This window comes from Oryzias latipes, chromosome 6, assembly GCF_053564925.1.
Source record: "Oryzias latipes strain Hd-rR chromosome 6, Olatipes_Hd-rR_3.1".
NCBI lineage: Eukaryota > Metazoa > Chordata > Actinopteri > Beloniformes > Adrianichthyidae > Oryzias > Oryzias latipes.
In genome coordinates, this window is record NC_136242.1 from 28,138,489 (window position 1) to 28,153,573 (window position 15,085).

A 15,085-nucleotide genomic window follows, 5' to 3' on the forward strand; every position below is an offset into this window, starting at 1 on the left:
TAATGTGGCGGGCTCGGCTAAAACTGACAGCTTGGCTCGACCAATGGGATTGAGCGTTCGCCGGCTTCCTGCACATCTGAACCAATAGGTGGCGTCCGTGGGCGTGTCCATCGCCTCTGCACTTCCCTTCTGAGCGAGCAGCGTGGACTGAAGCGGTGTTTTGGGGAGCTGTGACCGGTTCGTTTTGTGATAACAGCATCTTATGTGAGTCAAACTACTTGCTTGGGTAAATGACACTCACTGTGTTGATTCGCCGGTTAGTTTTCCCCTCATAGTTGACTTCCAAATTCACTAGCAGGGACGGAAATTTCAGCGGTTGCTTTTGACTGGCTAGCATAGCAGTTTGCTAGCGTCAGGTCAGTTAGTGCATTTTGATTTGTCAGATTTAGAATGAAAGGTTTTCCAAATAGTTTTACTTACCTTTGCTTCGAAATATAGTATAGTTTTAGGGCCAGTTTGAAAGAAATGATGACTGTCAGTATAATGGCGGTTTACGACGCTGAAGTTGGCTTCCGATTCACAGCTTCCGATTCGCGAAGGCACAAAAGAAACATTCCGCTGCATTTTTCGCATTAAGATCACCCAAAACCGGGTCCTGTTCAAAAACCGCTGGACCTGGACTGCTCAAACCTGGATTAAATTATACATTAGATACTAAAGAACACATTAAATATAGTTTCTGATTTGTGAAACCTTCCTTTGATTTGTGAAAATCTGAAATAGATTGATGTTTATCGCATTTTACGCACTGAGTCCACCTTAGACCAGGTCCTGTTCAAAAACCGCAGGACCTGGACTGCTCAAACCTGGATTAAATAATAATTTAGATAGTAAAGAACACGTTAAACCCAGTTTCTGATTTGTGAAACCTTCCTCTGATTTGTGAAAATGTGAAATAGGTTGATTTTTTATCCCATTTTACGCACTGAGTCCACCTTAGACCAGGTCCACTGGACTCAGTGCGTAAAATGCGATAAAAATCAACCTATTTGAGATTTTCACAAATCAGAGGAAGGTTTCACAAATCTGAAACGGTGTTTAATGTGTTCTTTAGTATCTAATGTATAATTTAATCCAGGTTTGAGCAGTCCAGGTCCAGCGGCTTTTGAACAGGACCCGGTTTTAGGGTGGTCTTAGTGCGAAAACTGCAGCGGAATGTTTCTTTTGTGCCCTCGCGAATCGGAAGCTGTGAATCGGAAGCTAACTTCAGCGTCGTTGGCGGTTTGTGGTTTGAAAACAGACGATTTCTTCAGGCTTCATTTCAATTTGCTGACACAGAAACTGTTGCCAGTTTGACAAAGAAACCAAGTGCAATAGCATTAACGCTTCCTCAAGGCTCTGAAGAGTTGGAAACCGTAAAATGTTTTTAAAAAATATTTACATGAGCACATAACAACAGACGTAATTAATATTTTATTGTCATTTTTTTTTTGGCTATTCCATGTGTTTAGATCAGTGTTACCTGACCATCAATGCTGCAATTGCAGAATAAATCTGCATTTGGTTTTTCTGAATCAGTCTTGATATTTTTTTTTTTTTTTTTATGATTTTGTGGTTTCATCATGTTGGTTTGTGTTTATTACGCACGCCTTACTAAAGGTAATATCCCATGATTGTACTAGTTTTTCCACTTGCTCTGGCTGCTGGTTACGTGTTTTGATTACCATCTTCTTTGTTCTGTAAAGCCGATGGGAGGTTTATTTTGTTGAGGAGTTTGTTTTTAGCAGAGCTGTCAGATGGGAATTCTCTTCTTCAGCCCATTTCCACATGTTGGTGTTTTTGTGGCGCTGCGGTTAAAGGAATAGAAAATGCAGTTCCAGTTTTTTTTTTTTTTTTATTAAATAGTTTTTTCATTTTGATTACAAAAGTTCCACATTTTGTTTAACTTAAATCGCTTGTTTTGTAAAACAAGAACAAAGTAGATTTTTGAATGGAAATAAATAAAACTGAAAACCTTTTTTTACTTGATTGAATTTAAGAATTTTGAATTTATTAATTTAATTGTGATTTAGTCAGGACTTTTTGACAGACACCCAAACCTAGTCAGGATTCTAAAAAAAAAAACAACAACCTGTAATGCAGTTTTAACCTTAACTTTCTTTAAATGTCCTCCATCCTGAGATAAATGCAACAAGAACATCTTAAAAACATCAAAAACCGAATGTGAGTGGGTCTTTAAGTGTTTATAAAGTATCTTATAGCAGCTTGAAGCTTTCAGCAAATCAAACAGAGCCCTTCATGCATTTAACCAATCAGATGGATCTTTATGTCGTCAACCAATCGAATGGAGCCCTTTTTTTGTCTGGCTCCCATGTAGAAGCTGGTCATTTGGAGTATAATTTTATGTTTAAACAAAACTGCTGCCGTGAAATGGCAATAATAGTTTTTGCTATTTGTTAACGTATCATAATACATGATTGTCCCCGCAATATTGATTACTAACAACAAAAAAGGTTTCTTTATATCACGCAGCCTTACTACAAAACCGTATGTTTACATATTTTGAGTATTTGGAGGTTGGATTTCAGCTTCTGGCATATTTGAAGGATTGAATCACTTATCTGAATATTATTTTATGAAGAAGATGTTTATAAAAAGAAAACTGATGAAGGAAAAAAAAGAGATTTTTGGTAAAAAGCACACTCACTCTTTAAATGGGTTAAAAATAAAAATATGCTCGTTAGAAAGAAAACATTTTGGCAAAAGGTCAGATTTTTTTTTGGCTGTTTCTAAAAGTGGTGTTTATTGAAGCTGGTTAGTTTTGTTTGTTTGTGTTAATTTGTTTTTGTTGGTATTTGCCGTGAGCTCTTTCAGAATGGACTCCTCACTGAGTGCAGCTCAAATCCGACAGAAGTTCATTGACTTCTTCCTCCGCTATGAGCATCAGTATGTTCACTCGTCGTCCACCATCCCGCTGGACGACCCCACGCTGCTCTTTGCCAACGCTGGCATGAACCAGGTTCGCGTGTCTCCACCCTCCCAGCTTCAGCCTGGTTCAAATGTTTCGCTCTCAATAACCTCAAATCCGATTCTAATCGTGCTGTGTTTTTTTTTCCCACACTGTTGTAGTACAAGCCCATCTTCCTCAACACCATAGACCCCTCCCACCCCATGGCCAAGCTGCGGCGTGCCGCCAACACTCAGAAGTGCATCCGTGCAGGAGGCAAACACAACGACCTGGATGATGTGGGGAAAGACGTTTACCACCACACCTTCTTTGAAATGCTGGGCTCCTGGTCCTTTGGGGACTACTTCAAGGTATTTTGACCTTATTTTGTTCCATTGCTTCTGTCTTTGAAGACTTTCTGAGACTCCTCTATTGCAGTACTTCTTGCAAGTTGTTTTTATCCTCCTTCTTCTCCAGCAACTGGCCTGTAAAATGGCACTGGAGCTCCTCACGGAGGAGTTTGGGATCTCCATAGACCGCCTGTATGTCACATACTTTGGAGGAAACCCCGATGCCGGCCTGGAGCCGGATCTGGAGTGTAAACAGATCTGGATGGACCTGGGGTGAGTCTGGCTTCAAATCCAATGATTTCAGTAACATTCACTGTGATCTTCTGTAACGCTGCAGTTTTTCCTCACATTCACTTTTTTCCTTAGCTTATCTTGTCCATCAGCTGAGCTAACAGAACCCCAGAGTCTCTTGTGCAGTTGCAGAGCTGTAGATTATAGTTTTGCTCTGGCTGCACCAGTGGGCCTAACCTTTTTTTCTTGGTTGCAAGAAATGATGTTTGATGACTCCAACCTTTCTTCAGGGTGGAGGAGGCTCGCATCCTGCCAGGCAGCATGAAGGACAACTTCTGGGAAATGGGGGACACGGGCCCCTGCGGCCCCTGCAGCGAGATCCACTACGACCGCATTGGGGGCAGGGACGCCTCTCACCTGGTAAACATGGACGACCCCAACGTGCTGGAGATCTGGAACCTGGTGTTCATCCAGTTCAACAGGTAGGACTTGGCGGTGTCTTGGTCTGGAGTCCACCTGCTGCTCGCGCTTTAATCCCGAAAGTTTCCTTTGTTTTTCCTTAGAGAGTCGGAGACGGAGTTGAAGCCTTTACCTAAGAAAAGCATCGACACTGGAATGGGTCTGGAGCGCCTGGTGTCTGTTCTGCAGAACAAGATGTCCAACTACGACACCGACCTCTTTGTTCCGTACTTTGAGGCCATTCAGAAGGTACTAAAACCTTCTGGAGCCTAAATTCATTTGCTTTATCGACAGTCTGAGGGTTTCAACAGACTCCGTTTATTTAACCAGACATTCCTATTAGACCATTACAGCCTGAAGTCCAAGCCTCCACTGTCCTTTCCTAAATTTGACGCAAACATGGAAGTACCGAATGTAGCCGTTCCTCCAGAGACCACTGGAAGCTGGTTGGAGTAGGGAGCAGCAAACGTGTGTGCTATCTGTCAGCTCCAAATGAAAGCTGTCTTTACAAGGAACGCAGAAACAGCAACCACCTGTTTTTGTGCTGTTTAAGTTTAGTATAAGTCGTGTTTGTTTTTTTTGCATGGTTTGGCTGGGGGTGTGACTTATACTCAGGTGCGATTTATATTTTAGTATTTTTTTATTTCTTTATCATACATTTTTGTAGCTGCTCCAACTTAAACTCCGAAGTGACTTATTGTTCAAAAAATACGTTTATGAGAATTTGAGATGAGAAAATATTCATTTTTAAAGCTTGAGACTCTTCTTGGGTTTGTAGACGGGATTTGTAAAACGTGGCTCAGTGACTGACGCCAGAGGTTGTCCGTCCAGAGCGTCGTGTCTGTGGCGTTAAAGTTCAACATAAACATTTTTACGGGAGCACATAGAGGATTAAAAACAACTTTTTTTTCAGGGAACAGGAGCTCGACCTTACAGCGGTAAAGTTGGTGCTGAGGACGTTGACGGTATCGACATGGCGTACCGCGTTCTTGCTGATCACGCCCGCACCATCACCATCGCCCTGTCGGACGGAGGCCGGCCCGACAACACTGGGAGAGGGTGAGCAGGCGGGAAAAGTTTGTTTTGGAAAATGTCTCTGAGGTCAGGTGAAAGATCAGAGCTGTTTTTGCTACACACCATCTGTTAACCTTTAACCCTTGTGCTATCCTATGGGGTCCAGATGACCCGATTCTTACATTGACGTGTTCTCCCTACCATGACAAAGGTGGATAAAGGTGAAGAGGATTTCATGTAATCCATGGACAGCAGTGAAGATCATAAATCATTAAAGAAAAAAGGTTCAGCGCACTGTCTAGTGGGTCTAGATGACCCAACTCCCAATGTTAAAGTGCCTAGGATAGCACAAGGGTTAAAACAACGCAAAAGTGAGAGGAAAAAGCCTTAAACAGATCCTCTTTACTCAGATGGAGAGTTTTTCATCCCATTTAGCCTTTTCATCTTCGGTTTGGTCCCTTTCCCGTCTGTCCTTCACCGGATCCAGAAATCTTCATTATCTCATAGTGAGGTTCTGAAACAGGTTCCTGTATTGTAACTTGCTGGAATGTCTGGGTTTAGTTACGTGCTGAGGAGGATCCTGCGCCGCGCCGTCCGTTACTCTCACGAGAAGCTGGGCGCTCAGAGGGGCTTCTTCGCCTCTCTGGTGGATGTGGTGGTCGACTCCCTGGTGAGACTTTTGTCCTAAACTGTTTGCTTTGAATATAAACCGTTTTTACCCTGAAATAAGCGACTCTTTTTATTTTACCATCATTTAACCAAGGGAAACCTCAGCGAGAAAAAAAATCGTTTTTGTTTTGTTTTTTTAAAGAATGTTCCTGCTGCTTCACAGCAGGAAAGTCAGGCTTTTTGGGATAAAAACTAAATAAAGGCCTGTTCACACCGGGACGAATTTCGCCGGCGATTTTCGCCGACGTTTAACGCCTCGTGACTAAACAAAGGGCACCAACGAGAGTATGCACACCGACGCGAAAAAACGCCACGCGTTAAAGCGTCAAAAAAAAAAAAAACGCCTCGGGTTCGTTTTTTTTTTTTCGACGCGTCGCGTCGAAATCTACTCGACCAATGAGAATGGCGCTTTTGCTCACGTGTCTGGACCTTCTGAAGTTACAGTAAAACACAACTTGGGGGCGCTCAAAAACAAAACTGCCTTGCTGAGCACACATACCAGCGAAGAAGATAGACGCCAAGTAGCGTCTACACTGCCGCGAAGCAATAATGACGGACATTCTAAAACATCCCTGAACCAAGCACCAGTTGGAGCTACTGATACTTGAAATATTCATGTTTTCTTTGTTTGATTCTGACAAGCGTGTAAATACTTGCTCTCTTCTTCTGAGTGAAAAGCGACTTTAAGAAGCGTAAAGTTGCGCAGCGCCACCTTGTGTACAGGAGTATTTCTGTTTTACATTAAGCGCCATCTAATGTCAGGGAATGAAATTGCATGTTCACTCGGCTCATCGTCAGCGAAAATCGCCTGGGTGTGAACACAAAAAACGTGGCGAAAAACGCTGGCGAATAACGCCTGGCGAATATTCGTCCCGGTGTGTACGGGCCTTAAAGCAGGAAATGGATTTAAAACATACCAACAAAAAAATCACATAGCATGAACTTTAAAACAATATCCTAAAAAAATTGGCAGGTAAAAAAATCAGCAGCTGATGACTTTTCCTCGAAACCTTTTTAACAAATTCTAAAGTGAAGCCAGAACTCTCAGGTTCCTTACTGAAGCAGCTGTAGAACTGAAGGTTTTTGTTTGTTTGTTTCTGTTTTTTGTGAAATAAAAGACAAGAAATACTTTGTGGAGTTATATCTGTGACAGATTAAAATGTTAACTTTCACAGTTTTCAGTATCAAAGGAGAAAAGAGCATTTTCATCCAAATTTTTAATTATTTTGCATTTTTCTCCCCATCAGCTGACACTTTTCTCAAGTCCTAACGGATCTTGACGAGCTTCAGTTTTACTCTGACACAATATCATGCATTAAAAAATCTTTGCGTAATTTCACCTCAAGTTTTTCTGAGCTATTAACGAAAATCAAAGCCCTCATCATCAACATATGCCTGTGTGCTCAGAAAATGCTCAAACTATAAATACAGACATTTTCTGCCGCTGCAACACATCGTATTACTTACCACAAAATCTACCATTTATTCCTTATGAATGTAGTTGCAGTTAAATCCACAAAAATGTGCTCACTGTGTTAAAGAACAAACAAAAATAAATAAAAACATACAGAGAATACTTTAATAACTGCAGCAGTTATTTCAGGGAAAATTTTCATTTCCTTTGAGAATTATGTGCAGCTCTTCTCCCATCTAATATATTACATATAATTATCAAAAATTAAACTTTTTACTATCCTTTATCTCAAGGATTTAAAAAAAATGTGAAAAATATCCTGCAAAAGTTGGTGAAATTGTTTTATTCAACATGTTAATATATATTTTTACAAAGTACCCACACTGTAGATTCCAATCAGACATGTTGCAGCTTTGCTAAACTCTTGGAAGTTAAAGTTAAAACTGAAACTTCCTGACTATGTGAACAAAGTCTACCTCAGGAAAAAAAATAGACCTGCCCAGGTTTAAAGCTGGGAAATCTGACCTCCCCTCTGTGTTTGCCTGTCTGCAGGGCGATGCTTTTCCTGAGCTAAAGAAGGATCCAGACATGGTCAAAGACGTCATCAACGAGGAAGAGGCGCAGTTCCTCAAAACCCTCAGCAGAGGTCGCCGCATCCTCGACAGGAAGATCATGAGTCTGGGCGACTGTAAAACCCTCCCCGGTGAGAAACTACGGCATTCTTTATGTCAACCACTCTCATGTTTCTTTTTTCAATTTACGTTTATGAAAAACTTTATGAAGCCCTTTTTATCTATCCTAATGAGAAAAACTCAGTTTGCTTCAAGTTGTTGAACTTTGAAATGGTTTTTCATCTCAGAAGAAGATTGCTCAAAATAAATTTAAGTTAAGTTGCATCTGTTTTGTTGAAGTGGCAATTTCTTAGACTCGTCTCTGTTGTCCAGGCGACACCGCTTGGCTTTTGTACGACACGTACGGCTTTCCCCTGGACCTGACCTCCCTCATCGCAGAGGAGAAAGGGATGGAGGTGGATCTGGCTGGGTTTGAGGAGGAGAAGAAAGCTGCACAGGTGAGGAGATGAGAAGCACAGACGGAAGCAGCTTCATCTGCAGAGGTTGGTCTGATGTTTTTCCTTTGCAGCGCTGCGCCGTCAGTCAGTCAGGAGTCCAGAGCTGCTGCCTAAATAAACTCTGATTCCAGTTTCACTCATTTAGCTGAACAGCTGTAATAAAGCTTCTGTGTTAAATCAGTGTCGCAGCTGATGTATTTTATGGCCCACCTTTTCCTTAGATTTCCACAAAGCCCTTTATTTTCTGTAAACAGGGCTTTGCTTTTTGCATCCATTATTCCATTATCAGAATGCATAAACATTAGTGAACATAAACATTAGCAAACAACACAGTCCAGAATCTCCTCAGTATTCTGTAAATTGTTTTCCTGAAGTTTGCTCACTGAACAGATGAGTGGTAAAGCTTTTGGACATGTGTGTTCAGCTGAAGTCCCAGGGCAAAGGTGCCGGAGACGTGGACCACATCATGCTGGACATCTACGCCATCGAAGAGCTGAGAAACAAGCACGTTCCCCCCACAGACGACTCCCCCAAATACGTGTATACCTCAGATGAAAACGGGAACTACGGTCAGTGACCCTTCACCTGGACTCAGCTGCACTCTGTTTCTGTTTCTACACCGTCTCTGTTTCTGTGTGCAGAGTTCCAGCAGGCCTCAGCCACGGTTCTGGCTCTGCGCTGCGATCGCGCCTTCTGCGAGGAAGTGACGACGGGTCAGGAGTGTGGCGTGGTGCTGGACCAGACGTCCTTCTACGCCGAGCAGGGCGGGCAGACGTACGACGAAGGCTACATGCTGCGAGAGAACGACAACACAGACGATGTGAGAAGAACACAAATGTCCTTTCCTTCAACCTCTAATGCTACGCTCACACACTGCACTAGTGCTACCGCATACTAGTGTCCGCTACCTACAGCTGGAAGAGGCTAGAGGCAAAATGTCAAAGACGATGCAGAGGTCATGAGTCTTCCTCCAGGTGCTTTCTTTCACAGCTCTGTTCCGATGTATGAAAGACTTGGTGTCATTTAATCCTGGCTGGACAAAAACTGGAATTATTAATTTCTCCATTTACAGTTTTCAAATGGTTGGCACTTCCATGAACTATAATTGGCACTATCCATACGCCACTACCAAATCCAAGTCCCTGATGGGTCAAAGTTCCTCTAGTTTAACTTTCAACGTGCGTTCAGTAGCTGCACGTTTGTATGTAGAAAACAGCCTGAAAAACCTGCGTAGCTATGCAACGTGGAAGCCTGAAAGAAAGCCTGAAACTTGATCTCTGAGACTGAAGCCGGTTCCCCCCTTCAGTCTCTGTAAGGGTCCTGTTGTGTGTTTGTGTCCCTGCAGAGGATGGAGTTCACCGTGAAGAACACGCAGGTTCGGGGGGGTTATGTTCTGCACATCGGTACGGTCTACGGGACGCTGAGAGTGGGGGACAGGGTCAGCCTGTGCATCGATGAGGTCAGACGGTGTCCCTGTTTACTGTCAGCTGAGTTTGGTGACCTCTTTCAGATGTTCTCTCTGTGCCTCTGACGGGTTTCAGGCTCGCCGTCGGCCCATCATGAGCAACCACACCGCCACGCACATCCTGAACTTTGCCCTAAGGGGGGTTCTGGGGGAGGCAGATCAGCGAGGTTCTCTGGTGGCGCCTGACCGTCTGCGCTTCGACTTCACCGCTAAAGGTGCTCTGAAAACCGATGAGATCCACCGAACGGAGGATATTGCCTGTGCCATGATCAGAGACGCAAAGGTGCGAATCGGAGCGATGCTCGGATAACTCAGCATTTCTTTTCTCGCTTCTGTCTAATAAGTTGTGATTTTTACACAATTTCTTTGAACTTTTAGCCCGTTTACGCCAAGGAGGCTTCTCTGGCAGAAGCTAAGGCCATCCAGGGTCTGCGCGCCGTGTTTGACGAGACGTACCCCGACCCAGTCCGGGTCGTGTCCATCGGCGTGCCCGTCCAGGAGCTGCTCGATGACCCAAACAGTCCTGCCGGATCCCTCACCTCCATCGAGTTCTGCGGGGGAACGTGAGGATGAGATTTCTTTGACTTGATCTGTCTTTGATCCCCGTGGGTTTGAAAGATAAAAATGTTCACTTGATCACGTTCAGCAGGTTTCCATTTTATTTTTCAATTGTCAATTCCATATTTATGGCACTTTAAAAATGATAATGAAGTCATGATGCCAATATTTTGATGTTGCCGTGGCAACATGTGTCTGTTATCCACAGAAACGCAGACACCTCTCCTCTTCATTCTACTCTACCTCCACAGTTAGTGATGGGTTTATTTTTTTTTCTGTTGTCTTCAGCCATCTGCAGAACTCCAGCCACGCTGCTCCGTTTGTCATCGTCTCGGAGGAGGCCATCGCTAAAGGCATCCGCCGCATCGTCGCGGTGACGGGAGCAGAAGCCCAGAAGGTGAGAACGCCCATCCCCAGACATGTCCAGTCAATCACACAGATGCTCACGAGAACAGTTTTTTAAACACGTGAGCCTGGTGTTCGGATGTGCTGCTGATTGAAACGATGATGATAAGTATTCGTTGTAAATGCTGTCGAACGTCGTTTTCTGCGTTAAGACAAACGATCAGAGACATTTGAGGCCAGTTTTGGACATTTATTAAGAGTTATTGAGCCTGGAAGTTAAAATATGTGAATATCTTACTAACTTGTTTTTGTGCCCCTCCTGTTCAAACTAGCGCCACATCAAATAATTTAAAATAAAATCCGATCCCTGATCTGGAAACAACATCCAAGTGTGAAACGAAGTGATCAGGCCCAAATTCCTGGTTTAAAACATGGATCTTATTAACAACTATGGGATTTTATTTCTCAGCTCGGAAAGAGTCAAAGGTTCTGATTCTAAGCGTGATTCCTTGAGAGTTTGAGTTTGCAAAAGTAAAATCTGAGAAAAGTTTCCAGAAGGCTTCTGACGTCTTCAAAATCTCAAAAAAAATATTTCATGATTAAATCCAGTTTAAAGAACCGACAGCTTTATTATTAAACATTTTGTTCTTGTTCTTTTTTTTTTTTTAAGTCAAACTTTTTTCTCCTGGTTGTGAATCTTCAGGCTCAGAGGAAAGCAGATGCTCTCCGTCAGTCTCTGTCTGCTCTGGGAGACAAAGTCAAACAGCAGGCGTCTCCAAACAAGGACATACAGAAGGAGATCGCCGACATGACCGAGGTAAAAGACGCCGCTGCCGTAAACGCCTGAGAGCAGCTTTGCCATGGCGACAACCTCTCCCTCTTTTCTGCAGTCTCTGGGTACCGCAGTCATCTCACAGTGGCAGAAGGACGAGATGAGAGAAACCCTGAAGGGGCTGAAGAAGACCATGGACGACCTGGACCGCAGCTACAAGGCCGACATCCAGAAGAGAGTCCTGGAGAAGACGAAGGAGGTGATCGAGAGCAACCCCAACCAGCCTCTGCTCATCATGGAGATGGAGACGGGAGCTTCTGCAAAGGTGAGATTCAAATAGATGCTTAATGGAGATTTTCTTTCTTTTAAACCCTTGAAACACATGTAATGTGAAAACTCAGACATCTGTTCAGCAAGTTGTTCAACTTTTCAAATAAAGCTGCTCCAGAGATGTAAATTACTATTAGCAGTGGTAAGTGTGAATAAGAAGTGAAAAATTAAAGTCTGTCATGTTTTAAGATTTCCATAATTCCAGCAGATTTGTCATTTAAAATCAAAATTTTCACTTTAGTTTTTTTTTAACTGTGTTTCCTCGATTATCCCAGGAGATTAATGTTATAGAAAAAGTAATTATTCTAGATGTTTTAAGGCTGTAAAACTGCTCACTTTATACATTTTCACATTTTTTCAAAAGACCCACTTCGATGAACATTATGTTTTTGGTGTTTTTAACATCTTCTGATAGTATTTTTCTGATGATGGAGGACATATTTGAAGAAATTTAAGCTTAAAATTTCATTTCTGAGTGTTTCTTTATTCAAATCGCTGTGAATCAGGAAAAGAAATGCAGTTTAAAAAAAATAGAGGTATTTGTGAAAGAAAATACTATGAGATCTCAGCAACAGGGAGGGGAAGGGGGGCGGTGTTGTTTCATGCCACCTGTTCCACCCTCAAGTCAGTGGTGAATTTCCCATAAGTTACTGCTGCTCTGGAGAAACTATGTTCTAAAACCCAATGAAGGTTTTTTGATTTTGGCTAAAAATGGCATAATCATAATTTAGAGACGACTGAGAACACTTTGAAAATAAATCCAAAGACTTTAAACACTTTTAGGCCAATTCTTCCCCTTAAAGCTTCTACATGTAGCCTCCATCGGAGAGTAAGAGAAAAATAGCGTCTTCTAATTCGGACGTCACTTCCACTCAATGACCTCATCAATAGACGCCGGTCATCCACATCAGCGAGTAGCTACCAGCACTCAGAAAATGCAAAACGCCGGTTTTAGAACTTTAAAAATCATGCTAAAACAAAAAGTCAAGACTTACATTTACATGAAAACTTCTGTGCTTCAGAGCACACCCACGTGAGGATCACCCTCGGGGCGGAGGGACACAGAGTTCTTCGCCACGAGCGTTTCCTCCCCAAGAAACAATTTCAGACACCCCTATCCCTCCAAATCTACAGTTGGAGGGATGGAGAGAAGCCGGAGGGGGGAGGGGGGGATTTGGATTCAGCCTTATAGTTCAAACCTTCATAGAAAAATCAGTCTGGGATTATAGAATGAAACCAAAGATCTGCTCTCGATCAAAAATGTATGCAGATTTAGTGAGCTAATCGTAGTTTGTACAGGAGACATGCCATGACAGACTGATTGACAGTGCTCTATAACCAATCAGGGAGCAGAAAACAGTGTGTGCTTTGTTTTAATAAAGCATGAAAAATTACACGAAACTGCAAGAACATAAAAGCGTAACCGCGTTACACCGAGAGCTAATGTACAATAAATGTCTCTGAGCTGAAGAGCCTTCAGAAAAAGGTTCCTGTTCCTCTGTTACTCATTTTCCTGCTTATCTTACTGTAGGACAGAACCAATGGTTCTGGTTGAAACTCTGTGTTCTACTTTTTCCTCTTGTTGCTTCTCAGGCTCTGAACGAGTCTCTAAAGCTGCTCAAGGCGCAGTCCCCTCACACCGCCACCATGCTCCTCACCGTCGACCCCGACGCCGGGAAGATCACCTGCCTGTGTCAGGTCCCACAGGTAACCAGGCCCGCTCACTCAGAACCTGGATTCAGCTTCTCACCTTTCCACAGGTCTGACTTTGTCCCCCTTCCCACAGGAGGTGGCTGGTCGTGGTCTGAAAGCCAGCGAGTGGGTTCAGGAGCTGTGCCCCCTGCTGGACGGTAAAGGAGGCGGCAAAGACACGTCGGCCCAGGCCACGGGCAGGAACACACAGTGCCTGCAGGAGGCGCTGCAGATGGCCAATGAGTTTGCACGACTAAAATTGGGGGAGAACTGAGAGAAAGAGGTGCCTGGACTTCCTCATGTTCTGTTGTAGATCAGAAAGCTCACATCATTTCTTCCTCACTCACTCCAGCAAGCAGAAACAAACCACTAATTTATTGATTTACCTTTTCCCACCTGGACTGGACACGGCTGTAATGAAACGTCCTTTTGCACTTACAAACGAGGATGAGGGTGTGTCCTCTTCATCACTGCATGTCTGTGTGCAGACTTCAGGGGAAGTTAAGCTCTTGTCTTCTTGTTCTTCTCAGTTCAGATCCAGAAACTCTCCTCTGCAGCCTCGTTCCTTCTTTTCCCTTCAGCTGCAGGCATCAGTCAGATCTGGTCTGAAACCCGTCCTGCAGCTTTTCACCCGTCAGCGGCGCCGTCTGTCAGCCATTTCTGTGTTTTGTCTGGAGCTGCATCGGTCTGATTTAGTCCATTATTGATTTAGCGGTCTGTGTGCCCAACATCACTGACATGTAGATTTAATGAAGAGCGTCTGTAGCTGTTAAATGTCTGAGAAATGAAAATAAACAAGTGGAAAATTAACTGGTTTTCTGTTTTGAATAAGCATTCATGTTCAACTGGATCAAAGTCTGTCCGGTACGGTGGCCCTAAAGTTCAATTCGACAGATTACTCAACGCAAAAACATTATAGATCACAATAAAAATACATTTCAGAAATCAAAACAAACTTCAGATACCAAAACAATTCTATAAAAATAAAACAATGAAATGGAAAGATTACAAAAAAGTAACTTCCAGAAACCAACATGAAATATTGAAAAAGCAAAATGAGAAACCGGAAAAGGTAAGTATAATGGGACATCACTGATTGGATGATGATTTTTTTTTTCACCTTTTCCATCAGGAAGTGATTTGGCGAAATCTTCCAACAGAAGATCTTTCTGTCCACAGCGGTTGAACGATCAACTGTGTTTACCACAGTTCAGGCTAAACAGCCTTCTGCTTGCCTCTTTTTCAAAACTTCCATATGACCCATTATAACCACCTTTTACAGTTTCTCATTGTTTTTCAGTTTTATATTTTAATTTCTGGAGATTACTTTTTTCTCGCGAGAGGATTTTCTTTTAAATTACATTTTGTTTTCTGGAATTTTGATTTTTAAATTGTAACGTTTTCTTTATGATTTATTTTTCCTTTTTTGATTATCGTTGTCATATTTCAATGTTTTTGGGTTGATGGGATTTGCACTTCAGGACCACTAAGTAAAATGATTGATAAAACTTTAAAGATTTAGAACAAAAAAATGTAAAAATCCAATTATTTAAGTGTTAATACAGATTTATTTTTTAATTCATTTATTTAAATATTTTTAACTTGCAGAATAAATATTTATGCAGATAAAAGTGGATTTTAATGTAAACAAAAAAGAAATGTTGCTTTTTTCTCCTCAATTCTTTAAATTTGATGCCTTTGTTTTCTTCAGATATACTTTTAGACCGTACCTTATGGAGTCTCAAATTGTTCAAACTAAAAAAAAAATATGACCTTGTGTAGTCACACAATCAACCAATAAATCCCTCATAATCACTTTGATCTTTTATT

At 42.3% G+C, this 15,085-nt stretch overlaps 1 protein-coding gene across 5 annotated transcripts; it reads left to right on the plus strand.

Moving 5' to 3' along the window:
* The first annotated feature begins 44 nt into the window (after window positions 1-44).
* Window positions 45-14,065, plus strand: aars1 (alanyl-tRNA synthetase 1). 5 transcript variants are annotated; one of them, XM_011476353.2, is made up of 20 exons: window positions 45-204; window positions 2,815-2,959; window positions 3,070-3,258; window positions 3,365-3,510; window positions 3,759-3,950; window positions 4,032-4,176; window positions 4,841-4,986; window positions 5,503-5,611; window positions 7,577-7,727; window positions 7,969-8,093; window positions 8,518-8,662; window positions 8,735-8,913; window positions 9,439-9,552; window positions 9,635-9,841; window positions 9,937-10,121; window positions 10,405-10,513; window positions 11,165-11,278; window positions 11,352-11,558; window positions 13,157-13,270; window positions 13,350-14,065. In XM_011476353.2, the coding sequence occupies exons 2-20, from the start codon at window positions 2,816-2,818 to the stop codon at window positions 13,527-13,529; spliced, it is 2,901 nt and encodes a 966-aa protein (XP_011474655.1). In that variant the 5' UTR covers window positions 45-204; window position 2,815; the 3' UTR covers window positions 13,530-14,065. The 5 variants fall into 5 exon arrangements, 4 of the variants coding, with proteins under 4 accessions (XP_011474655.1, XP_020559827.1, XP_078805065.1 ...); XM_020704168.3 differs by having other exon boundaries at window positions 73-204; window positions 2,806-2,959; XM_078948939.1 differs by having other exon boundaries at window positions 125-226.
* The last annotated feature ends 1,020 nt before the right edge of the window (window positions 14,066-15,085 follow it).

What these genes read in the sequence shown, in the direction of transcription:
- aars1 (XM_011476353.2), top strand. Translation starts at nt 2,816, where the DNA reads ATGGACTCCTCACTGAGTGCAGCTCAAATCCGACAGAAGTTCATTGAC. An exon ending in CCAACGCTGGCATGAACCAG is followed by an intron (nt 2,960 to 3,069) that starts GTTCGCGTGTCT and finishes ACACTGTTGTAG; the next exon opens with TACAAGCCCATCTTCCTCAA. An exon ending in ACTTTGAGGCCATTCAGAAG is followed by an intron (nt 4,177 to 4,840) that starts GTACTAAAACCT and finishes CTTTTTTTTCAG; the next exon opens with GGAACAGGAGCTCGACCTTA.